The 26,186-nt window shown below is 35.0% G+C and overlaps 1 protein-coding gene across 1 annotated transcript; it reads left to right on the top strand.

The window, feature by feature from the left end:
• Nucleotides 1–1,262: 1,262 nt before the first annotated feature.
• LOC140859902 (E3 ubiquitin-protein ligase UPL6) lies at nt 1,263–25,277 on the top strand. Its single transcript, XM_073262515.1, has 26 exons — nt 1,263–1,587; nt 2,944–3,041; nt 3,253–3,380; nt 4,787–4,901; nt 6,225–6,393; nt 7,807–7,983; nt 8,264–8,443; nt 11,127–11,205; nt 11,326–11,444; nt 11,545–11,849; nt 14,306–14,402; nt 15,043–15,186; nt 15,337–15,420; nt 15,498–15,584; nt 15,743–15,883; nt 16,049–16,174; nt 17,637–17,735; nt 19,491–19,558; nt 19,976–20,042; nt 20,745–20,915; nt 21,093–21,182; nt 22,440–22,520; nt 23,420–23,493; nt 24,348–24,419; nt 24,504–24,593; nt 24,725–25,277. The coding sequence occupies exons 1-26, from the start codon at nt 1,429–1,431 to the stop codon at nt 24,789–24,791; spliced, it is 3,087 nt and encodes a 1,028-aa protein (XP_073118616.1). The 5' UTR covers nt 1,263–1,428; the 3' UTR covers nt 24,792–25,277.
• Nucleotides 25,278–26,186: the final 909 nt, after the last annotated feature.

A 26,186-nucleotide genomic window follows, 5' to 3' on the forward strand; every position in this document is an offset into this window, starting at 1 on the left:
GCAAACATCATCTTTTACAAGTGTAAAATATTACTGGACAGTCATCACATAATTAAACTTAGCCAGTTGGTAGATTGGTAAACTTAGTCATGCTTCATAGGACATTGATAAAATTTGTCCTTGTAAAATATATCGTAGGACATACAAATGACATGATATATATGTTTTTTGACATACAATGATACATTCTCAAATGTTTAAAACGGTTGGAATTATTGTACGTATAGTTCTGTATATGGAATTTTAGTGTTCAGAAATTGGTGTGGAAACATATTTCAGTGTTGAAAATTCAACAACTAATGTGCCTTATTGGAACCTTGTGCTACCATGAGCAGGTTTTGGAAAAATGATTTGTTTTTGTTCATTAACTTATCCATGTTTGTTTTAGTTCACTAATTTTTTAAATTTTGGTTTTGGTACACAAACTTTTAATTTTCGGTTATGTTTGTCCGATTGTGGATGTGATAGCTTGACTAATCAACAATTTCCAAAGCTGCATCATCATTTTCCAATGTGATGTCAACATTTTTCGAGTGTGTATGTTAGCAATGAGATCAAAATAACAACAAATTAAAATTTAGTGTATCAAAACCAAAATTTAAAAAAGTTTGTGCACCAAAAGGCAAAATTAAACAAGGTAGATGACCAACAAAATTATTCTCCTAATTTTTTTAAAAAATTTACTTTCATGTTGATCTAGTAACTATGTTGATGTTCTATAAGTGCTTAATTGATATTTATGTCTTTTTTTCCATTCATTTTTAAAATTATCAACATATACTCGTTTTGTTATTGTTTACAATAGAAACATATCGGTGATTATAGCAAAAATGTTAAGTAGTCGATGTTTGCTTAATAATTTATTGAATTTTCAATAAATGTACATGTAGAGTCAAGTTCAAAAGACATTGCTGAAGCACGAGTGCAATAAAATGACAAATTATATAGAAAAATCAAGAATGAACTTCTTTTTCATTTGCATAATTGCTTACATTTTATACTATTATTCGAAAAAAATATATCATTGACTCAACAAAATGAATGAAAATTGAAAAGCAGAAGCTATACACAAAAATAATTACATACTCATAATTTTCAAATTATTTTCAAGAATATTGAGGCAGTGTTAGTGACTTAAAAAAAAAAAAATTAAAAAAAAAAAATAACGATCATGTATTTTCATTTTTTTTTGTTGGGTTGAAATGATCATATGAATTTTCATACTCAAGATTAAATTCATTTTAAAGCCAATGATCATGGAATTGTAACTGACCGCAGCATTGAGTTTCCCCTGCGCAGCATTGCCATATTAATGGAATTTCTTCCCTATTCCCTATTCCCTTCTCTCTTCTCTAAACCTCTTCCATAATTTTTTGACCTAACAATTCGAAAGCATCATCAAGTTAGGGTTTCAGCTATCAAAAATAGATGTTTTTCTCGGGGGATTCGTCGAGCAGGAAACGGGTGGATTTAGGCGGTCGGAGCTCCAGAGAGAGAGACCGCCAGAAGCTCGTGGAGCAGACGCGATTGGAGCGGAATCGACGCCAGTGGTTGCGTCAGCAGAATTCTGCTGCTCTTAAAATTCAGGTTGTTTTCCTCCCTTCAGCCGATTCATATTGCTTCATTTCCCCCCGTGTGCTATTGTTGTTGGCCGTGTTATTATTATCATTACTTGAGCAAGTCGAGTTTCGTATTAAGTTGTGCGTTTTGTTTTTTAATTCCTTTTTTTGCTTTCGCTTGCTTTAGGCATAATTTAGCGTCAGTTTTGATTAATGTGGCTAAAAGCTTGAAAAACTGCTATAAATTAGTTGCCAAATTGAATTTAATCATTTGGAGAGGATCAATGTCACTCGTAATTTGCTTTTATTAATTTTAGAAGGGATTTCCGAAGACACTATTCATATAATTATTGAATACTTTGATAGTTTGATTGTGTTTGAATATGGGCTCATGATGTTGAATAGATCGATTCAGAGATTACAGGATTTAATGTGTATGTGATTGAAAATTTTGAGCTTGCTTCTTCCAGCTACTTAAACAGAGCCAGAAATATGAGAGAAAATATAAAGGACCAAAGAAGTTAGATGGTTAAAAGCGACAATCTTATCTATGAAATGTTTGTATTTTTCTTTGCGGTTGACAATTGATATATCCGCATAATTTTAATGTGTTCTATTTTGGCATTGAATAGTTGTTGACGTGGATATTCCTAAAAATTGTCCTATATCTCGTTGGATGCTTCTACTGGCTACAGTAAAAGTATCTGTAACAAAATGTAGGTAGTGTGTTTCGATATGGTAAATGATATTTTCACTATATGCTGCCGGATACCTCGTCTGCTAGTTTATATTTTTATTAAGATGTAGTAGTATATAATAAATTGCATATCCATTATCTCAAAAATCATATTTATATCTTTTTTTTTTTAAATATTTCATTTTGTAAAATTATATGTTGTAAGATACAATGATGAATTCATACTTTAATTCTGAATATTTATATCGACTTGTGAATTATGTGATGGTTGATTATATGCCCACCTTACATTTTATTTGTCTCATGCATGGTTGATGTTAACGGTTAATGTAATAATGTATATAATTTCGTTCCTATATTAAAAAAAAGGTGTTGACAGATACTGTAATTTTAAGATATATAAATACGCTCAAAATTATTTATAACGATGTAATTGTAGTATATGTTTATTTATAAACACGTGTAAAGAACAGTTTCCTTCCTATTTTGTATCTTAGTTTTTGAAACTATTGTGTGCCATATCTTATCATTTCATATTTGTGTCCCATATCTGTAGCCATGCAATACTGGTAGTACGTTATAAACTATTTTTTGCTAAATCGACATGATTCTTAAAACGCATTTGTGAAACTCTTGAGCACCTAATTTCTTTCCAAAGAGCGAAACTTGATTATTTACCGTTTACAGAAATGCTTCAGAGGAAGAAAGGTGGTTAATGCTGAACGCTCCAAAGTGCGTGAGAAGTTTTTCATGACATATGGAGAGTGTTGTGAAGATGTTAATAGGTGTGAAATTAGATCTGCATTTGTATCATTAAAATTTTATTGACTTTACAATTCAAAAATTTGAGGCTGTGTACGTAACCATCAGTATATGTTATGTTTCCAATCGTGGTGTCCCCTACTCCTTTTAGCCTGTAATCTTTTTTTGCTTAACTGATGATACTCATCTCTGATTGTCATATGCGTTTGTTCATCTTGCAACGTTGATTTTCAGGCAATGCTTTGGACCAGATTCCAATTATCTTCGCCAGCTTCTTTTCTTCTTTAATCCAAACTATGTTCCTGATCTTTCTGCTCTCGTGGAGACATGCAGATTACTTTGTGAATTTGTCGGAGATAGAGGTAAGGTTCTTGGTTTCCTTTGTCATGTCTTGCCTTGTTTTAAGCGTTTCAGATATGCAATATTATTGATTTTCGATTGGGTATGAACATGATTGGAATTTAATGTTGTAATCTGGATCATGCTCGTTTTATCCTTCACTTTTATGTTGGGACCTCTTCTTTGTTTTTTTAATAATCTGAAATCGGCAAAATTGTTGAAACATTATTTTATTTCTTGGAACGATATATTACAAAACTGTAGCAGAGGTTCTAGATCAGACTTTGCATGGGAAGGATTTTTATATGTGGGCTTAAACTTTAACTTTAAATTTGGCGGAAGACTTCATGATCTCATGTTGACAGAAACAAATGTAAACACAGCTGTAGTACGAGATTTCTTGTTTGAGAGACGATGGATTAATAAAATTGTTTCTTCTGCAATTGGCAGTTTTATTAGATAATGTGGAAAGCATCATATATTCCATGTGGGTTGTACATGCTAATAATCATGTGCAGGCTGGATATTTTATTCCCGTGATAGCTTGAACTACAGTTGTTCAAGGATAGACCAATCTATTCACTTCTTTTGTGGATTTGATTGTCAATTGAGTAGGACTTGCCCCCAGTGTACTTCTAGTTTTATTGGACACCTAGTGTCTCTTTGAAGACAGTTCATGTTAACTTTGCCACTAACGAATCCTTTTCTGAGCTGCCTTTTTGACATGCTCGGTCAAATGTTGAACTATAAGTCTTCGACTCCTAATGCAGTAAGCTTTAAAATTTGATTTTCCTCATTCTGCTTACAGCTTACTACATAAATAAAATATCCTTCACCATTTTGAATTTCAGGGTTTTATTTCACTCCAGGTGACATCTATTTTACTTGATTAGAGCACCATGGAACCACCACACAAACATTTTGCAATTGTATTTTGTTTGGACTGATAAATTTCTGGATCTATTCACGGCTATAGGATAAGCGATATATTGTTCATGCAACCTGTCTCACAACTTGTTACTTGAAGTCTTAATCTCTAATTTCAATGATATTGTAGGTGGTCCTGTGAAAAAACATCTTATGCCATGAAACTTTAAAGCTTAATAGCTTGGGTTGCTATGATAACAAAGACAGGGCATATATTTTATCTTGTAACAAGAATTCAAAAGTTCCATTTTTTTAATTCATCATGGTTTTAGATGAAATTTGAATTTATTGTTCAAGTTGCATAGTTTTTTCCTCAAAAGCTCATTTATGTTTTTTGGATTCATCTACATGCATAATCCCGTGTTTGATGCATATTCTTCATCATCTCCTTTCCATCCATTTTTGGTCATCTGTAATAATTTAGATTGATTGTTGTCGTGCATGTTACTGTCAGGAATCTATTTTTTTTTTGTTTTTTTGTTTATATTGTTTAATATTGCAGTAGAGGAAGTAGTGAGACTCTGCGCAGGCACAGACTACTCTCTGAATCGTGGCCTGGTGGAGTACAGGGTGAAGAATATCACTTTTGCTTGCATTTGGGCAATCTATGAAAACAGGTCTGTTGCTAAAGGACATTTAACTCTCTTGACCTGATTTACAAAAATCTTTATTCATTCGCAGCCTGAAGTATTAATACAGTCATACTTGATCCATGTTAAATATTTTAGAACACATTTTTATTCATGTTTCTTTAATCTTTTTAGCTAAACAACTGATCTTATTAATGAAAATCACAGAACTATGTCCCTTTCTAACGACTAAGGGAACCACGTGGAGGTTGAGTGATTAAAAATGTTGCGGTCACAAGGGCTTTTGTTATCAAAATTGCCTCAGAAATGGATAGGAAGCGCATGAATTTTCTGAGAAATCACATTTTAAGTAACGAGTTAAAAATATTTCCTCGAGTAGTGGCTATGGCTTATCCATTTTTCAGACATTATTTATGTGGTTTCTTAGCGGTCTGAGTGAGAATTTATCATTCTACCGGTAGAACTGAAGTGCTATGACGGCTTCAAATCAGATGAAATTTTTACTGTTACCATTAACGTCCGAAGAGCTTAAAAATGTCACTGCTATAATTTTGCACTCGATGAATTCATTTGAGGTTCAATAGTGATTTGATTTTTGGAGTACAGGTATTATGCAGACCTATCGAGGGTGTTTGCATCGTTCTTTGCATCAGATACTTACAGTTATATGGCATGTTGGTGGCTATGTAACTTTCACCACTAGCTGAACCCAATCTCAATATCCATCTCAGTCATGTTTTAGTATTATATATTTGGGGTCGGTAGCATTTCTTTTGCTCCGATTGATACATCCGACACATCTAGTTTTTCAAGTCAAGTGCAAGCTTTTATCGATATTCTGGCTTCCACGATATTTGGAATTACACTCTTACACTCTTACAAGATTATTTGTGTCTTTATTTTGCCTTCCGTCGAGGAAGGAAACTATGTTACTCTGAGATTGTTGAAAGTTTGTATACCTGTTTTCGATGACTTTGCATAATGATTATCAACCACATGACTTTGAGACATAATAACAATTTATATCCGATGACTAGTTTATTAACTACATGTTGATGGATTGCTTTCTGCTTAGGTAGTGTGTGGGAGAGCGTTTCTCAGTTTTGTGAAGGAAAATCTGTGAAGGAAAATCTGAAATTTTGTGAAGGAAAAGCTGAGAAGTGTTTTCTAGAAGCTCTCCCAAACACTACGTCAATATATTTCTTCAGTTTTGGTTAACTTTTTTTATTGTTTTGAAATCTAGGTAGCATCCACTTGGGTGACTCGTTAAAAACGAGATTGAGATCTCTCTTTTATGCAATCACAAGCTTACTGTTTCAACTACTCACCCCTGTTCTTTTGGTTTCCCAGGAATAAGTTACTTTGGGCACTTGAGAAGTCCGATAGTCCGGCATATGTCTTCCTAGAGGCAGTACTTCTCTTGGCTGATCGAAGGCTTCCTTGGTCTTGCAACTTAGTCCGGTATCTGGTGCAGAGAAATATATACTCCATGCTAAGAGAAATAATCTTGGTGGGGAAGGTACCCTTCGGCTTTGACATGAGTATAATCCCTTTTCTGTTTCTATTAGACCACATGTAACACATTGACCCATTTATGAAAATATTTTAACCCATATATATAAACATAGAATTTATTCTTATGGTCGTATAAGTGTTTGAGCAACTTATATGCAACACATAGTTAACAATTTTTTCATTCATATTATTGGTTTCCTATATTTTTATTTTCTGGAGTTTTTTTCCCGAAAACTATTTTAAAGTAACCTAATAACATTAGAGCTAGAAATCTAATTGCATCAAATTTTTTTCCCTAGAACTATTTTTTCTCCCTAGAACTTTTTTTTGTGATTAATATCGTTTATAATCCTTCCACTTCCTATTCCTCACGATTAAGCCCGAATAAAGCGCTTTTAGTACCCAAGTTGATCTTTAACACTAACATCTCACAAAAGAATTGCAAAGTCCCCACCGGAAAATTTAAACGATTATCATTCTTTACAAAGAACGGTGTATCATCTGCAAACTGAATATGCGAAATCTCATCCTTATCTCTACCTACCTCCCAACCTTCGATGGGATCCAATGCCTTTGCCAGTTTGCCTTGTTGATCAGCCTCCCCATCACATCTACTTCCAAATTAAACAGGAAGGGCCGAAGGGGGAGAGCGGATCTCCTTGTCTAAGTCATTTTCGGCCCTTGAACTTACCCCTTTGCCTTCCATTGACGACTGATGAGAATCGAAAAGATACAGTCCAAAGGCACAACTTAATCCATCTTCTCCACCGATTCCCAAATCCTTTCTTCATCAACACAAAATTCAAGAAACTCCAATCGACATTGTCGTAAGCCTTCTCAAAATCCACCTTAAAAGCCCATCCACACCTTTTCTTGAACCTAAATTCCTCCACCGGCTCATTGGCAATAGGACAACAATCTAGAATCTACCTTTCTTCAATAAAAGCACTCTGATTTGCTATAGTGACAGGCATTACCTTCTTTAATCTTGAGGACAAAACTTTTGCAATGATCTTTTAAAGACTAGTTATCAAGCTGATAGGAAGAAAGTTTCCCTTGAACAACTTCTTGTTTTTTTGGTATCAAGCACATATATGTTTAGTTGGTAATGCCATCGACGATTTTCAACGCTCTGGAAGCGAAAGGTTCTTCTCTGCTGTGTAAAAAAGTCATAGGAGAACTTTACTTTGAAGTTCACACGAAATCGTGAACGTTAAATTGATTTTAGGTTAGAAACTAACTAATATAGGGATAGGGGTTTCTTAAGCATGTATCTCCATGCTCCATGGAGAATGATTTTATTTAGTCATAGAAAATCTTGATGTCAGGTATTCATTTAGTCTATGGATCAATTATTTCGTAGTTTTTTGCTAGTTTTTCTGTAATAACAAAAAGTGAAGTGCTTAAATTTGTGCAGAAGAAAGTTCAAGGTTCTAATGGAATTATCTCTTCACTGGAGCATGTTCTTGAAATTTGTATCTCCCACGGGGGTCTAGAATCTTGTACTTGTCCATCTAGTGATCCAAGACAAAGTTTCTCGTCCCAGATACTGACAATCCCTTTCTTGTGGCAGCTGTTTCCACATCTGAAACAGGTATTTGGAATGACATTTTGTTTGGTAGTTCATGACTATTATTATCCATATTGAGGTCTTATTGGAATTCAAGGTGCAATGAACACTTTGGTGGATTATTTTCAGCAATTACTGTTATGATAGTATTTTTTGAAACTAACCTGCCTATGTTGTGTAGCAAATGTATACTGACTTTTTGTGGTGGTTAACCGAATATTTCATGCATTGCCCATAGCTGCAACCTGCAGCTGCTTGTATTCCATCTTTTCTCTATTTTCACTGGTTTTATTCCCATATTCAGATATTTGCTGCGCCGGGATTGAGTGAAAATTATGTCCATCAGATGTCATTATGTGTGAGAGATCATAACAATGTCCTTCCTCCTGATGTGTCAACAGATTCTCCCAGTTATGCCTGCCTATTAGAAAATCTGTTGGAAGCTGCTGGGTTTACTGTCACTCAGCCTGGTTCGTTTACTTGGGTATAGCTACTTACTATATTCATCTTAAGAAGATTTTCATGTTTAATGTTTGTACTCAAATTTAATGAATAATTCGGTCTATAATGTTGAGAGACACTAGCTAGTGTTCAGATTTTGCCAACTATGTCACATGGATATATGACATGACAATTTTCAAAAAGTTTACAACACTACTCGGGAAACACCCACATGCATGATTGTATTTAGTTATTAACGTAGTAAACATGACAGGATTCACAATTTACAATTGATATCACATTATCAATGCATTCAAATACAATTTTTAAAACTACATTAATAAATTTAATTTTTTAAATTTTAAATTAAATTGTTGCTGGCTTACTTTTGTTTTAAAACATAAATGCACACAAATATATATGTAACTGTGTGACGTGCAGTATATAATACATATCATTTATTTATGGATTCAAATGCTATATTTTTAAATATAATTAAGGATTGTATTTTTTAAGGTAGTTTATGTTTATTGTTTTAAACAAATTAATAATGATTCTAAAAATAGGAAAATAACTCGTAGTATTTGCTAAGTTCTCTTAGTATTTGGTAAGTTTCTGATATGACAACTGATCCATATCGAATAGGGTTAAAATATGATCTGCATTTCATTTGTTACGAGATACAACATAGATAAAGTATTTGACTTGGGATTGTGGCCATTGTAGAAGTATCATTACATAACATATATCAATCTCTCTTTTACTGGAAACTTCATTCTTTGCTTTTCCTTGCTCCTACATTGCTGAAAGATAAGGAATTTTATTCTTGTCCACTCTGTATATTGACAACTTTCTTGATCTTCCCATTTCTGATAGTTCATTAATTCATAGGGGCTACATAAGTTGGGGTGACCACTTGGGATGCCGAGTAAATTATTGAACCAAATTTTGTTGAAAACTGAACTACCTTGTGATTGAATGGTTTAGATTGGTAGTACATGTATTTGTAGCACCTCTCAATTCACAATCAGATAACTGCAATTATGTATACTTAATTTAACCTATCATTTTAGTTACTAGCCAATGACTAAGTCTATACAATGCTCCTTCCATGTTGTAATTCATGATCAAATGTCCAAGATAACATAGCACACTGCCCCAATTGGTTCAGAGGGAAGCTCCCTCTGCCATCATCGATAATAAACCTGGATGGGCTAAGCAGTCCTTAACTATCGATTAATCTTGTTGCCAACGATAGAAATATATGGCTCAATGTCCATCATGCAATGCGAGGCATTGCATATGCTCCAATAATATCATCCTCTTAATCGTATATGATAAACCTAAAGTAGAAGAACATGTATTCAATCAATATATCGTGTTCTACGGATAGGTAGTTCAAATCAAGTGATTATAAGAGCATCAATAAAGGTTATTTCCTGTCATGCTGATCACCTGATGTCCTCCTACCCCCAGTTAGTACATAATGCTATGTACGATTAAGTTGTGTCTAGTCTGAAGCCCTTAGTCAATAACTTGTCATGCCACCACACACTTTAACGATTATTGTAAAGCTATTCTAAGAGTAACTTACCTCAAGATTTCTAAAGACGGAGATCTCTTGGAATATCTTGCTAACCGAGATTGATAATTTTTTCACTATATATGGTATAAAATTAATAAAAATAATTTATCATTGATCCTCATATACTAAGACATGGCCGTTCATGTATACTGCTCATGTATACTTGCTAAAATCTTATAGCTTGCATACCCCTCAAACATGCTTATACTTTAATGCTGAGAATAAATATCGTTAAACTAAAGTTTGTAGACAGTTAAATTAGTGTTTAATCCAACACCAATTAAATACCTCCTCCAACAATGTTTGAAAGCCTTTACTAACCACACCATAAACTCCAAATGCGGGCTTAGTACAACCAGGGAGTACGCATCATCGTAATGTCACAAGCTACTTATCTCAGTGATCTTAGAATTGAGTTCGGTACGATAATTTGCTTTGTGTGATCAGCGCACACCAACCTTCTGATAGTGCGGATGTGTCTTGGACCTCCAATAATTCCTCTTTAAAAGGTACCCAAAGGCCAAGGCCATGCCCTTTGAAATTAAGTCTAGACCTCTATTTAGCTCTGATTAGGGCAGACATGGCAAAGATAATATAATATTTTGTAATAACGCTTTTTATAACTTAAAATGCATGTGTAGTTTGAGGGGTGGGAGACTCTAATAGTCCAATATAGTCAAAGTCAAAATTTCACAACTTTGGAGGATTAAAACGTAGTCAGAGATGTTTCCAAAAAAAAAAGAGTCAGGGATTGGCTGATTGGAGGTATTGATATCGACTCTGATATAGTCAAAATCCACGCATCACTGGGGGCTCAAAATGTAGTCTCAGATGACCTGACTGTAGGATCCAATGGAGGCTTCAATATTGGCTCCAATCTTGCCTGCATTTTTTGTTCCCCATTTGCTTCTCCGACCCGGCTTCGGAATTATATGTATGTAATTTCTTGATGATTTTCAAATGTTCTAAAAATATTCACGAACCCTAGCAAAGCATGCTTAACAAGTTATTACATAATTATGCCACATGATTATGTACTCTGAACCCTGTTGTTACAGTAATATATTATGTTATTACATATCTAGAAAGACTTTAATAGAAATTGTACGTCAGCTTATTAAAATTCTGATTCTCTAAGCAGGCTATATATTTTGCATCTGTTGCTACATTTTTGTTGCAAGAGCTAGCTCTGGTCCAAACTTCAAATCAAGGAGGCAATGGTAGAGTACACTTTTCCTTTACTTTTTTATTAGCACTTCTCCTCTCTGTTTTTGAGCTAACAAACTTAAAGATTTTTATAGATCAGTTGGTTCTTCTTAATTTATATATATATTGTACAGATTCTGCAATGGCTGAACATGAAATGCCTGTTGATGATGAATTCAAGGAAGAAGTCTTAAATAAGGAGTTGCGACAAAATATTTTCAGTGCCGTAGGTCCCCGTTTTCTTCTACAGTTGGTATGCAACTTATTATGCTGTTCGTTCATTTAGTGCAATGGCCAACGCTATTAACTATTCCTCTAGTCTAAGTAATATATTCCATGGTTTTCTTGAGCAGACAAATGTACTGTTGGGGTGGATCTCACCTTCAAGTGGCTCATATAATGGCAGACCTGATGATAAAGAGGTGGCTGCTATTGGTGCAGCTTGTGCTTTTTTACTTGCGACTTTCAACATTTTGCCCCTGGAGAAATATATGACCGTGCTGGCATATAGGACAGAACTTGTTCCCATTATTTGGAATTTTATAAAGCGGTGCCATGAGAATGCAATGTGGTCAACCTTGTCTCAGCAGCCAGCTAATCTGCCCCCAGATGAGCCTGTTTGGCTATTATCACTTGCTGTATTTTGTCCCGTTTACAAGTAAGCATTTCTATGCTATTTTGCTCTGGTTGGTTCATGTTATACCCTGTGATATTGATTTTGAAGAGATACTTTTCTAATCTGATTTATTCATCATGGAGTAGTACCTTGTCAAGAGCCCCCAATCATAACCAGAGAATCCTAATAATAAATAAAGAAACAAGACAATATGAAACTCAGTCCTATTAAAAAGGAAACAATGAGATAGGCTAAAACATAAAAGAGTAATTAATAAAAATAATTTTGGGCCCGTAGTTGGATTGGAAAGCACAAGGACTTTTAAGTTCTTTTCGGTGTCAGATTTATATAGGAATCGGAGTTTTATATGTTGTTAATATGTTCAGATGGTGGTGTTAGGTTGCACGGACCACTTGTCCGCTTTTTGTACTTGAACCAAAGTGAATGCTGCATGCATGCCTCGTTCTTTAAGTAACCAAAAACATGTTTCCCTACATTCATTTGGTGCAATTCCTTCTCAACATAGTAGCCAAAGCTGTACATAATCGAATTCGACTTTGCAACAAGAGAGGTTTCTTGATTTTTTGTACAATGAATTTTTTTTTTGATAAGAAACATATTATATTCATTACTATAAAAACAATGTACAATATATGCGGACAAGTGATCCGCCATCGCCGAGAAGGCTCTCATGATCCTATCTTTCATGAACCTATCCCTATCAACAAAATGCAAATGCCCAGTCTCGTAATAATCCGAGATGGACACTCTCTGAAAATGTACATGAGATCCTATCTACGTAGAAACTTTAATTTTGATCCTTTCCCAGCATTCGTCGATAGACTCTTCAAGTTCTTCAAAAATTCTTCTATTTCTCTCCAGCCATACTGACCAACAGACGCCTTGAACGACCACCCTCCAAAAGATTATCCCTTTCTCGCCCAAAAGATGTCCGAGATCTATAGCAAATAAGTCTTGCGTGGATCTCGGAGCCGCCCAAACAAGCCTCATCTCTGTCAAGTCCCGTGCCCAAAGCCCACTCGCGAAAGTACAATGAATTAACATATGATCTTGCGTTTCCCTCTCTTTCCGACACAACACACACCAATTGGGGCATAGAGCACAAGTAGGCCACCTTTTTTGCATCATATCCGAGGTCTGCACCTTGCCCAACACTGCGGTCCAAGAGAAAACTTGAACCTTAGTTGGAACCGGAGCCTTCCAAATGGCATTGAAAAATGAAAAAGCGGGGAAAACAGTACTCGGATAGAAGGACTCGAAGAAAGACTTGACTGAAAAGACACCTGAAGAATCCCCATTCCACACTCTAATGTCATCCACCCCTTCAACCCATCTCACCCTATCTAAAACACCTATCAAAGCATTTAGCTCATCTAATTCATCATCCCTCAGAACCCTTCTAAGATGCAAATCCCATGAAAGAGAGGATGAATGATTTTCAAAGGAGGCAAAAGAAGAGATTGGTAAATTATGAACCGATGAAATCTGATATAAAGATGGGAACAAATCCCGAAAAGAAGAATCCCCCCCTCCCAACCTATCTTCCCAAAACCTGACCTTTGTACCCCACTTAACCACTGTCCTCACTAATTGGTGAAAAGCCAAGTACCTGGGAAAAGATTACGTTTAGGGTTCCTTGTTGGCTTCAGTCGACTGCGAGCTTTAAATTTTTCGCTTTCTGACTTGTCTACTTGTCTAGGGATTGGAGTCTTGTTTTTTTTTAGTTGGCTCGAGTTTCAATATTTTTGGTAGCTCTTTGTTGAGTTGAACTCTGGTCCAACTTTCCTTTGTAATTATCTTTATTCTTACTATTAATATAAGTCAGTTTCCTATAAAAAAAAGAGTGTAATCCAGAGCAACTAAACTTTTTTATGTTGACCGGAAAGCCCTTATTCGGATTCGAACCGATTAAGATGTTTCCAACTGTACCAAGCAGTAGGGCAGAATTCATGGGCATCCCCTTCTTTCTAGTTTTATTTTCATTTATAGTAGCCACATCTTCCATTATAGCAGCTCTCTACTTTGTTTCTGAAAAGCATCACAAACATTTTCTGGAGTCTAAATGTCATCTAATTTTGAGGTGAAAAGCCTTTACTTTAAAAAAACTTTCGGGAAAAAAACAGAGATATCTATGCTAGACCTTGCCAGTTTTCTAACGATAGTAAGAACATCTAGATAATCAATTACACTATCACCTTCCCTAGACCATTGTCTTCATGTTGTTTGAGTGTCAAATATCGCTGAAAGTAAACTAGAATTTCACTCTTGAGTTTTCATCTCAGTTTTTAGCGCTTGATTTGTGATAGGTATTTGTTTTGTGCTCTTCTAGAAAGGAAAGGAAACCGCTATATCTATACTAAAACAAAAAGAATAACTAATAATATAATCTCTTATCTTGCGATTCATCAGCTTTTCCGTAACTATCTTAATCATGATTCACATAGTGTGGATACCTTAGCCCTCGTTTTATGAAACAGGTATATGCTAACCATCGTTGATAATGAAGAATTTTACGAACGACAGAAGCCACTCTCTCTTGTGGACATAAGATTCTTGATTGTTATCTTAAAACAGGTATTTTATGAGGTTCTTTTCATTTGATTTAGTATTCATATACCCATTCTTGGATGGAGGTTTGTCTAGAATAATTGGATACTTGGGCTCTTCATTCAAGCCGCAAACCATATTTAAGAAAAACTTTCGGTCCCTTGATTGTACGATCATTTTCTGACATACGTCACCAGGATGTAGGAACCACTCCTGTGACAGCATGTTATCATGTTATGCATTGCCATTCTGAGAAAATGTGCATCTTGTGAATGTGCACCAGCACCAATATATTATGTTAAAAATGACCCAAACAACTCTTAGAACGTAAACTACGTTTTGCAACCACTAGCTCCTTACCGATCTTAGAGGATATTGGTCAAATACTACACTTGCCATCAATCAAATCTTACTAACTCACTGAGTATGGCAATAAAAGCCTATAGGCTATAACATGGCATTAGCTTTAAAATCATTAGCCTTCAGTTATTTAGAAAGAGCAATTGACCAGCCCGCAGGCCAATGTAACGAAGCACACTGTCATTAGAACAAAAATAGATAAAACTTGTGTTAGTTGTGTGGTTGTCATTTCTAATAGATTCTTATTGCATGGACAATCAGATCTTCAACCTGACATTTTTTTTGTGTATTTTTTCACTTTGTCTAGGACTTGTGGAACATCCTTTGGCAAAATTCCAAGGAAACTTCGAATATCTCAAAGTCTGCAGATGGTACTTATGCTTTGAAGAGGCATTCTGTTGATGGGCTTCAGCACAGGGTTTCTGTGGTTGTCTCTGAACTCCTATCGCAGGTAAATGAAATTTCATGCTTGAAGGTTTATACATTTGTATATGTTTTCAAAGTTCTATTTTGGTATTTTTACCTGCTATATCATCTGTCATAGCATCATGGTTGAAGTAGTTTGTTCTTTGTAATCACTCTAATGCAAAAGTTGTTTTAGTTGCAAGACTGGAATAACAGGCGAGAATTTACCTCCCCCAGGGACTTCAATGCTGATGGTGCCAATGAAACGTTTATGTCTCAGGTAGTAATTCTTTCTGCAGTGAAAATCCTCAGACAATTATACTGCTGATTGCCATTCTGATTTGCTAGCTTTCCCAGGCAATGACAGAGAATACAAAAGCTTATGACATACTTAAACAAGCTCCATTTTTAGTGCCATTTACTAGCAGAGCTAAAATATTTAATGTGAGTGCTGAGCTCTCTTCACTTCTTGTTCTAAGTGGCTGCTTGTAGCTTAATTCCTTTAATGCTGTTATTGCTTGGTATCCCTGTTCATATCTAATCATTTTTATCGTCTTTGATTTCTTGGATTTATTCTTATATGGTAAAGTTGGACCTTGCAGTCACAACTAGCAGCCATGAAAGAAAGGAACAACGCTCATGCTATTTTCACGCGGAACAGATTCAAAATAAGAAGAAATAATATTTTGGAAGATGCTTTTAGTCAATTAAATGCATTAGCTGAAGAAGATCTCCGAGGAGTGGTGATTCTCTCCCCCCTACTTGCTGACCCTTTTGTCTATAAAACTGATCTGTTTTTTTTTTTCTCATTTCCTTGGCACATAAATACAGTCAAATGCTGAAATGCATGAGATAAATAATTTGTACTTTTTTTTCTGCTGATATTCTGCCTCGTTTGATTGTTACAGATTCGTATAACTTTTGTTAATGAATTTGGAGTCGAGGAGGCTGGTATAGATGGTGGAGGAATTTTCAAAGATTTTATGGAAAATATTACTCAAGCTGCTTTTGATATCCAGTATGGACTCTTTAAGGTTGTGATTATGCATGAGTACTTGGACATGTTTTGCTACCTGTTTTCTCTATCTTAATGTTGTTGTAGTCCGATGTATGTCAATTTCTCGGATTTGATTATTCTTGTCAAAAGGGTGTCCTTTGAAAATTAAAATGTGATTCAAGCCTGTTCTCTGGTAATATGCCATATATTATTACCCAAAACTAATGTTATTCACAGGATTAATCTTGTCCAACTTCATGATCTAGGTAGTGGATTGATGTAGACCAGACAGAAATTGATCAACAGCCACTCTTTAGAAAAATGATTGGCATGATACACTAAGAACAAAAATTGGAATATTTTTATTTGTGTCACATATGTAGAAGTATGTTCGGCGCTCATCACTAAGATTTTAAACCCCATGATGATTGTTATCAGCATTGACATTCACCAGATGATAAAGTTGTCCTATACATGAGATATAAGTTAGATAGTAGCTACTTGGTCTACTTGACATGTAGTTTACCGGTCCAATATGGGGATAATTCTTTTGTCAACACTTCCTATTGAATAAATTGATGTTTTCTCTACAGGCCTTAAAGTGTGTTTTAATGAGTACAAATTCCTCAAACGCCAAATTAAAAAGGTGGCTGAGGGTAGAGTGTAACAAGAGTTATAGTTCTTTGCCAGTACAATCACAATGGACAGTTTGTTACATTTCTAATGGATGTTGGATATATTGCAGGACTTTATTTATTAGCTCTATCATTTATATATCATCCAAGCCAAGTTTTTTGCTTTTGTTGCTTATTGTAGGTGGATCTTATCGTCAACAGTAGAACTAAAATCATTTTGTACATCCGAGTGAGGGACATTTGGAAACTTTTACTTCTCTTTGATGTTCCCGTGGTTCATACATGGTTGCCTTCTCTGAATTATAGATTCTGTTTTCCCCTAATCATCTAAAGTTGCTGATGAACTTAAATTACCAGCCAAATTTAAGATGAGTTTCAGAGTTAAGAGTTTGTTTTTAGGAAAGAACATTGGTCTACATTCTACAAGCTAGCGAGGTACAGTGACAAGTGCATCATTTGGATGGTTGAACTCTGAAGTTCAGAATGTTTTTCTTGAAGAGGCTGGGTCAATCTCTAAAACTAGTTGGAGAATATTTCCGTTTTAGTCCCCGTTATTCATTATCAACCAGATCTGGGTTTGCACGATGTTTTATGATTGACAGTTTCAACTCCCGAGAAAGTAATTAATAAAGTAATTGACACCTTAACAGCAAAATAAAATGAATGAAACATTTGGCAAGATATTTCTGAGAAGAGTTTGCAGAAACACTTAGGCTTCTCTCCTTGTGAGTTGCAGATGGTTTATTTTGTTACATTAGATGCTCGAAGATTGGATGTGATTTTTGTACCAGAACAATCTTTAGTGATTTCATGGTGTTCTATATAATCACGGGGCTTCATAACCCGATTGCTTTACATGTTCAGGAAACCGTGGATCATCTCCTTTATCCCAATCCTGGATCTGGAATGGTGCATGAGCAACATCTTCTGTATTTTCACTTTCTTGGAACTGTTCTTGCTAAGGTATTCAACAAGTGATTTATCCTCCACATCTTCAATAGTTTGTTAATCTTACTCGCTGCCACATTCTCAGACTTATTTTCTTGCAAAGTGAGCCATTCTATCACACTAGGTTTTTTTCTAACCATGAAACTCGCTAAAGGAGTAACCTGAGCCTCGGTTAAGAACGGCGTATATGCATTTATATTACGCTCACCATATTTCAAACCATATTTCAAACGATTTTGATATTTTGCTATTGTTTGAGAGTTGAGACCCAGAAAAGACATCCTGGGTCAAGATGGCAGGCTTATCTTTTGTTACATAAATCATGGGGCAAACTTCACCCTCTTGTTTTGGTCATTAACTATAATTGGTTTATGTGGCTTTAAATGTCTCAGAGTAGACTCAAGCACATCTGCACATATGATTTCACACAATGGTCTCATAAATGAATGCAATATCTACTTGGATTGGGTCTCATGTAGAGTTTGCAATATCTACTTGGATTGGGTCTCATGTAGAGTTTGGCTGTTTGAGAATGTCTCAATCTCAGATTTATTAAAAGATCGGGCTTTTGTCTATTGTTGATATGAGTAGGGTCATGCTTAGATTTTTGTTGTCATGTTTAGATTTTGTTGTTAGCGGATCACTTGTCCGCCTATTGTAATTAATAGCTTTCCCATAATTAATATAATATTATTTCTTATAAAAAAATAAAATAAATGAATGCAATACATGCAACTATGCCGCCTTAAATTCCTTGAATCTTTTATTTTTTCTGCGTGATGACATGGATCACTGATTTGAACTCCAATTGGGAATTGTCATACATGACAAGAACACTTTATTTGCCGTAAAATCTAGCTTTGTATCAAATGATTTTGTTTCTAATCTTCCAAGTCTCACTATGTATTAATTATTTTTAATACAAGAACTTCAAGTCTAGTGCACAAATAATCTCTACAGCCTATTACACTTACACACAGCCCAACACTTGTTCATTTACATTTCGTTTTTTAGTCTCTGGTTCTTTGTTCGATCGTACCATTAATTGGCCCATTCAGTGTGCATGGCACTGCCAAGTAATTATGAATCCTTTTTTTGGGTAATTCCAAACCACTGCAAGGTTGGGGTTTGTGGCGAACTCTAACCTGTATGTAGAAAATATGAACAGTTACAGGAGGTGGTTGACCTGATCTTTGGAAATAAAAGTATAGGAACCAACACCATAAACAAAAAATACTCCAGGAGAAGAAGACTAACCGATTTAGGGGTGAGAAAAACTTCAATCAAACCAAATAATCAACCAAATCGATTTGATATGGAGGCTTGGTTTGGTTTGTGTGTTAATTTTTTTTTTATTTAAAAAATTACTAGTTTAATCAGATTGGTGTTGTCGTGTTGATCATTTTTTGTAAACCCAATTAAACCAAACCTACCTAGTTTTAAAAGTTGGCAATTTTTAAATTTCTTCAGAACTTTATGTTGGCTTATCTTGACATTGAGTGATTAGAATGGTTATTGAATACAATTATTTTATTATTTGTAAACCCAATTAAACCATCTGAGCAGCTGCACCTACTGGACTGAGGGGTCTTCCAGAAAAGAGTGTCCTGGTCAAGTAAAATAGAACTTACCACAACAGGAAAGCAGACGAGATGATTGGAGGATGAGGAGGGTTTCACAAACTAGGAATAAAAAACCACCCATATATCTTCCATTATAGTTGGGACAACTTATTTTTGCAATATATCAATCACCAATTTATATATGCAGGCAATGTTTGAGGGAATCTTGGTCGATATACCATTTGCTACATTCTTCTTGAGCAAATTGAAGCAGAAGTAAGTTTTTTTTATACTATGTTGAGATTTTGCCGTTTCCTTGTATGTGTTTTAATATCTATATTGTGAGCCTTGAATGAGGCGACGTCTTTGATTGCATCAGGTCATGATTCTTATCTAGACAAAGTTCAGAAAATCTAAAACTAAATTTATCAATAGGGGACTTATAATTTCTCTCCTTATCATGTGTTCTGCATTCTTAGATATTTAAAATTTACTGTCTAGTATGCATGTGATTATTTTCATTTCCAGGGATGAAAACATGCATTTTGTGGACGGATAGGATCAGATGTTATATGTATCCCACTCTCTGCATTGTAATTAGCTTGCTTCATTTTATCTCCCTTTCCTTCTTTGTGTTACGTCTCGGTTCTAGACTTCATTAATCCATGGAAATTTGTATTTTGTGCTTCCCAGGTATAACTACTTGAATGACTTACCCTCCTTGGATTCAGAGTTATATCGCCATCTAATTTTTTTAAAGGTTATTTTTTTAAATCCATCTTTACCTTTTGCAATATGCTCGTTTCATGCAGCCGTAATAGAGATGATTTCTTCAATTATATCCAATTCTCTGTTTGTGATATTCACCCGTTATGAGTTGTTGAATCCTTGGGAATGGAAAATTAATATTCTTTCCATCGCTTTGTTCAATTGAACACGTGCTTAATGCTAGGTATTAATATAGGCATTGTGTACAATTATGAATCCTTACTAACCTTCTCATCAATTTGATTGCTTTAGCAAGAGTATAGGTTGAGGCCATAGAGCATGTAATGCGGTGACAAAATGCAAATTATATTGAGTAATAGAATATTTATTTGGTCCATGAAGAAGGGGGTTTCCAGTTTTGGTTCAGATTTTTTTTTTCCGGGTTAAGTGAAGAAATGATTGGGAAGTTACTGAAGTTTTGTCTTACGATGATATTTTGAAGCAGAAAGTCAGTTCTTTGCATGGTTTTCGCTATGGATTACACTTAAATGACATATTTGTCGACAGGAATGGAAAGTTGGCATTATCTGAAGCATCGAATATCCATAAGACATTTATTGAAAATCCCCTGGAAATATCCTCCTACCTGACGTGTTAAAAGTAGATTACATTGAACTTGAAAATCCTCTTGTACCGTCGAACCAATTCATTTTACATCTGATTAACATATGCCTTTTTCTATGATGTCTTGCAGCATTATCAAGGTGATATTTCAGAGTTGGAATTGTATTTTGTTATTGTTAATGATGAATATGGGAAGCAAACAGAAGAAGAGCTACTTCCGGGAGGAAAGAGCTTGCGTGTCACAAATGAGAATGTCATTACATTCATTCACTTGGTTGCCAACCACCGACTAAATTTTCAGGTGCTAGAACCTTCTCCAGTTTTGTTGTATGTTTTTCCCAATTCATGGTGTCCTTCCCTTCCCATTCTACCTCAAAAATGCAACCAACCAGGAAAAAATCATGGGGGCCCCAAATTATGGATACCTTTTCAAACTTTGTTAAAATCTCGACGTTTCACCATGCTAACTTCTATGCAGATACGTCAACAGAGTTCACATTTCTTGAGAGGTTTTCAACAGCTGATCCAAAAAGATTGGATTGATATGTTCAATGAGCATGAACTTCAGGTACTCGAGGCTTTATTATAAGGGAAGCATTTTCTTTCCTTTTTTTTTTTGGATAAGAAACGAGATCATAATATATATATATATATATATATATATATGGTTTTTGTTTTTGTTTTCTTGCACGGGTTTTAGTGGTCGCACACGGATTTCCTGCATCCCATCAAAATTATATATATACACACACATATATATATATTATATATTAGAAATTTTAAGCTGCCCAACAATGCCTCCCCACCTCGTCCCCGACCACTAAGTACCGGGTTTTAGTTGTTTTTTTTTTTATTTTTCGCATCACTAAAACACGGTACCGGGTTTTAGTGGTCGGGGACGAGTTGGACATCATTGGTTTGGCAGCTGAAAATTTCTCTATATATATAATATAAAGGATCATGTGAAGGGAAGCATTTTCATTCATGGCATGTTCAATAAGCACGACCTTGAACTTACTTCAGGCTCTTGAGACTATTACGTGGAAGGCATGGTTTATGCATGATATGGAACATTACACTATATTTTTATATGGCACTGACGAACAGAGACATCCGTTTACCACCTCCCATCTATGATGCATGAGCACTTCCCGTCCTTTGCATGCCTATGCAACTAACATAAAACATCGACCCCATCCGACTCTATGCAATCCAATTTTAGAGCAGTTTACATTGGCTGCCATCTTATTGTCATTATGTTCTGCTTTTGGTGAATAATTATCTGTACACGTTTCAATCGGACAGATCCTATTTGAAATGGATTTTTCTTCTCTTTTTTTTAATTCCTAATCCAGTCATCTCTACCATTAGACAAGAAAAAAAATCTGTATATGAATCCCAGAACATCTTAGTTCGATTTGGTGAGTTCTCATGTAACGGCTTTTGCTTGATAGCAGAAAATGTAAGCAGCTTGAGTGGGGAAAATGGGATTCATTCATGTCTTTGCAAGTTTAGTTTTTAATAAATATTTTGGTTTTTACTGTAAAGGCTCATACTTTTTAGCACCTTATTGTATTCCATGCATTGATCATCATAATAGAATTGTACACCCACATGCATGTATTTTTCTGTAATTTCAAATGATATGACTATCACATCCAGTTCTTTCATCTGTTGTGATACTTGGATATGAATTTTTCCAGGTCTAGTGCATCACAAATATTTTTTTTGTGTGTAATAATTACCAAAGCTGTATTTCTTTGGTAACTTTCCTTTTAAGTGATTAACACATCTTTAAACTTTAATCTTGTATCTTCTTTTCCAGCTTTTGATTTCTGGATCCATGGATGGTTGTGATGTTGATGATCTTCGAGTGCATACTAATTATACAGGTGGCTATCACGAGGTACATTCTTTTTCTATTTTTATGGTGGTTGCGACTGTAAGAATACGAAAATCTTGAGTTCTTTTCTTGTTGTTGGTTGTAAATATTGTAAAACGAAAATTTCCAAGCTCTTCTTTTGTTGTGGCAGGTCTTTGTTCATTCGAGACAATTCTTATCCTTATCGTAGTTCTTATCTTGTAATGGATATTTGAACAAGGTTTATCATAGAGATAGCTATTAACAGAGCAAGCAATTCATTTTCATGGTAAAAACCAGGAACGTTTTATATTCCTGTGCTCAGGATCATTCTTGAAAGTTTTCATTTAAACGACTGTACTGAGGAAAGTCATATTTGAAAATATGTAAGATAAACCCAAGATTGTTGCTTCTCTTTTTCTTTTTTCCCCCTCTGGATGGTGCATCACCTTACTGTAATTCTTAGTACCACCACGCCTGGAAGTTTCATGCTGGTAGTCTATTCTCATGTCCTTGATACACAATCATTCTCTCTTTCAAGGTCCTGGTGGTACATCCTCTCGTAATATTTTTCACAATCTCTCTCCTTTCACGGCCCTGGTGAATTGCATGTTCCTTTCATACAACGTTATTCACCACTAACGGGACAGGAAATTTCAGGATGGATGTCAACTCATCCACAGCTACTTCACCCTTTTGAGGTCCTTGTGAATCATGATATGTTATCATGTATAATATGCGCTTTAACCTCGTCAGAAACTTTTATTCCCTGTATTTTTAATATTTTTCAGTGATACATAATATTTGGGTTTTTACAGATATATATGTCTAACAAGCATTTCTTTTATCAGAAACTTTTATTCCCTGTATTTTTAATATTTTTCAGTGATACATAATATTTGGGTTTTTACAGATATATGTCTAACAAGCATTTCTTTTAGCAGGATCACTATGTCATTAAAATGTTCTGGGAAGTTATTCATAACCTTAGTCTAGCAGATCAGAGGAAGTTTTTGAAGTATGTCGTAATCTCTTATCAGCTCTCAAGTTTTTTTTATTGAGTTATACTTGGACATTGATAGAAGTTATTTACTGCTTTACATCTTATCTCATTTCTTGTCTCATAGTCTTTGGGTTTTTGAACCTTGGCCGCATAACAGTTTGCTCGATTTTTGAAATTTTGAATGTTCCGGTTTGACAGCTTTGCTTATTTGTTGATCTCTTTCTCTCTTTTTCTTTTTTCTGAATCTGTAATCTTTTACTCATCATTAGAGAGATCGTGAAAATGTAGGAAACTGAAGCCCTCTGTTGGTGCTTTTAAGAACATTGACACATCGGGATTTTATCATGCATGTTTTGTGGCTGTGCTATCTTAGAATCAATCTCTTTCACTTACAAGTACCTCGAATTTTAGGTGGCGAGCTTGGTTATTTATTTCAAGTATATTAGCAGCCATGGCTCTAGGATTTGAATATAGGATATAAATAAGTGAACATGTTACCATTAGCTTCCTCCAAATTTTTTTTTTTTTAAATTTCAGTAGTATTGGCTTGAAACCATGAATTAGTGCCCAAGAGTTGCGAATATGGGAAGTGTCTGTTAAATCGGATGGGATTGATTATCCGATTAATAACTTAAATTTCTTGTGTCGGACATAGAGCAATCAAATGAGATTTTGAGATTTTATCAGCTCAATTTCATTTTTTACCTTCGCGTCCTACCCATCATGTCATAAAATAAAACCCACGAAAACAGCGAAAATATTGATGATCATTATGAAGTAAGCCTGCCATTTCACAATTTATCAACCAATTTCTGAGTCCTGTTGTATTGGTTTCTCATAAACACCTTTTCTCGCTTTTTTCGATTAAGATTTGCCACTGGTTGTTCGCGAGGGCCTTTTCTTGGATTCAAGTATTTGGAGCCTACTTTCTGCATACAGAGGTAATGCTTTGTCTGGTGCTTCTCATACATGACCGCTAGTTACTTCTTGATATTTATGTAGTCCATTTTTGTTTTATCCAACAGGACTTCTGGGAATGCATCTGAAGAAGCTGTTGAACGGTTGCCAACAGCGGCCACATGCATGAATCTTCTTAAGCTTCCACCATACCGAAGGTTTGAACTAAGTTTCTCCAGTTCATTTCCCATGAAAATTTAATCCTGGCTTTAGATCCAAGATAAGTGCATACTTGTGGTAAACCATTTTACCTTTTCTAATGCCATGTGGTTGGCTTTCTTTCATTCAGCAAACAGCAAATGGAGCAGAAACTGTTGTATGCCATAAGCTCTGATGCTGGTTTTGATTTGAGTTGATCGATTACACGTCCTGCACACATTAAACATTGCTTACCGGCATTATTGCCTGAAGAGACACCCTCGTTGCTCCCCAGTGTACGATTTTAGTTGATCTAGGCCAATTCCGGTCCTGCACATATTGCTTGGAACTTTTGCATGGAGCAATTCAATTTCTTGACTCAGAGAACGGACTTGTCAAGAGTTTCATCGAGCACCTTTAGGCACCTAGAGATGATTGCCGGTAAGTGAAATAGCAGTTTATCTAATTTGCCTGTATAAATATACTGTACATAATAGCACAACATATATCTGTTGAAGTATTTGTATGCGCGTGTATGCCTATTGCTGTGGCGGTGGTGTCATGTAGATCACCGTTATACACACTAGGAGGACCTACGTAAGTGGTCTTGCTGGGTTTACCTTTCAGCGTAAATCATAGTTTCGAACAAGTTTTACTATGATAATGGCGTTGATATCTTATGAAAAATGATTTGTATACTCTTATACCTTGATTCGGAATTTCGGTACCTAACACCTAGAGATCTAGGTCAAAATGGACTAAGCTCATCGAGCTACATTACCATCGAGCTATATTACCGTTTGTATAAAATAGGTGGGTTAGGTGGGTTTGAAAATTTTCGAACTTACCAAAATGGTGGGATAACCAGACTCGGTCCGCCCGCCACTTAAAAGAAGTGGGACTTAAAAATAGAGGGGTTGAATTGGTAGTTTTTCAACCTGTTAAAAGATCCGGTCCACTTTACTGGCTCATTTTGACATAAAAGTCTACACCAAACAGAAATTAAGATTTTGTTCCCATGTAATAAAAACTAAGTTTGAACTCTTTGATATCTCATGTTTAATCATTTTACGTCACTGAACTTTATTGGTGAAAAAAATAAGCACTTATAGTTGAAATTGTGGCATGAAATTAATTTAGTATCGATTAATTTTATTTAATTATATTATTTAATGCATGTGTAGGACATGAAAAATTAATTAAATCAATAATTAAAAGTATATATCTTTGAAATTATGATACTAATCTATAAATTTCAAGTGTCAATTGGATCAAATTAGATGTATAATTATAATTTACAGGTATGAAATGGTATGTTTTTTTTCAAAAGATATAAGTACATATTCTTAAGATTACGGTACAAATGTACACATATTTAGGTATCAACTGACTTAAATTGAGTATTAATTATAATTTTTTATTACGAAATTAAAATAAGAAGTTTGGATATCGAAAAAAGGTGTTTTGTATCACACTTTTTTTTAAAAGAGAATCTTGTAACACTCGAATTACAAATGGGGGAATAAAACAATCAAAGTAAGGCTACGTTTGGTTAATAGTATAATGACAATTAATAATATTTATCCACCTATCTTAGGTTTGGTTGGAAGATA

The sequence above is a fragment of the Henckelia pumila genome, chromosome 4 (assembly GCF_033568475.1).
Source record: "Henckelia pumila isolate YLH828 chromosome 4, ASM3356847v2, whole genome shotgun sequence".
In the NCBI taxonomy this organism is placed as follows: domain Eukaryota; kingdom Viridiplantae; phylum Streptophyta; class Magnoliopsida; order Lamiales; family Gesneriaceae; genus Henckelia; species Henckelia pumila.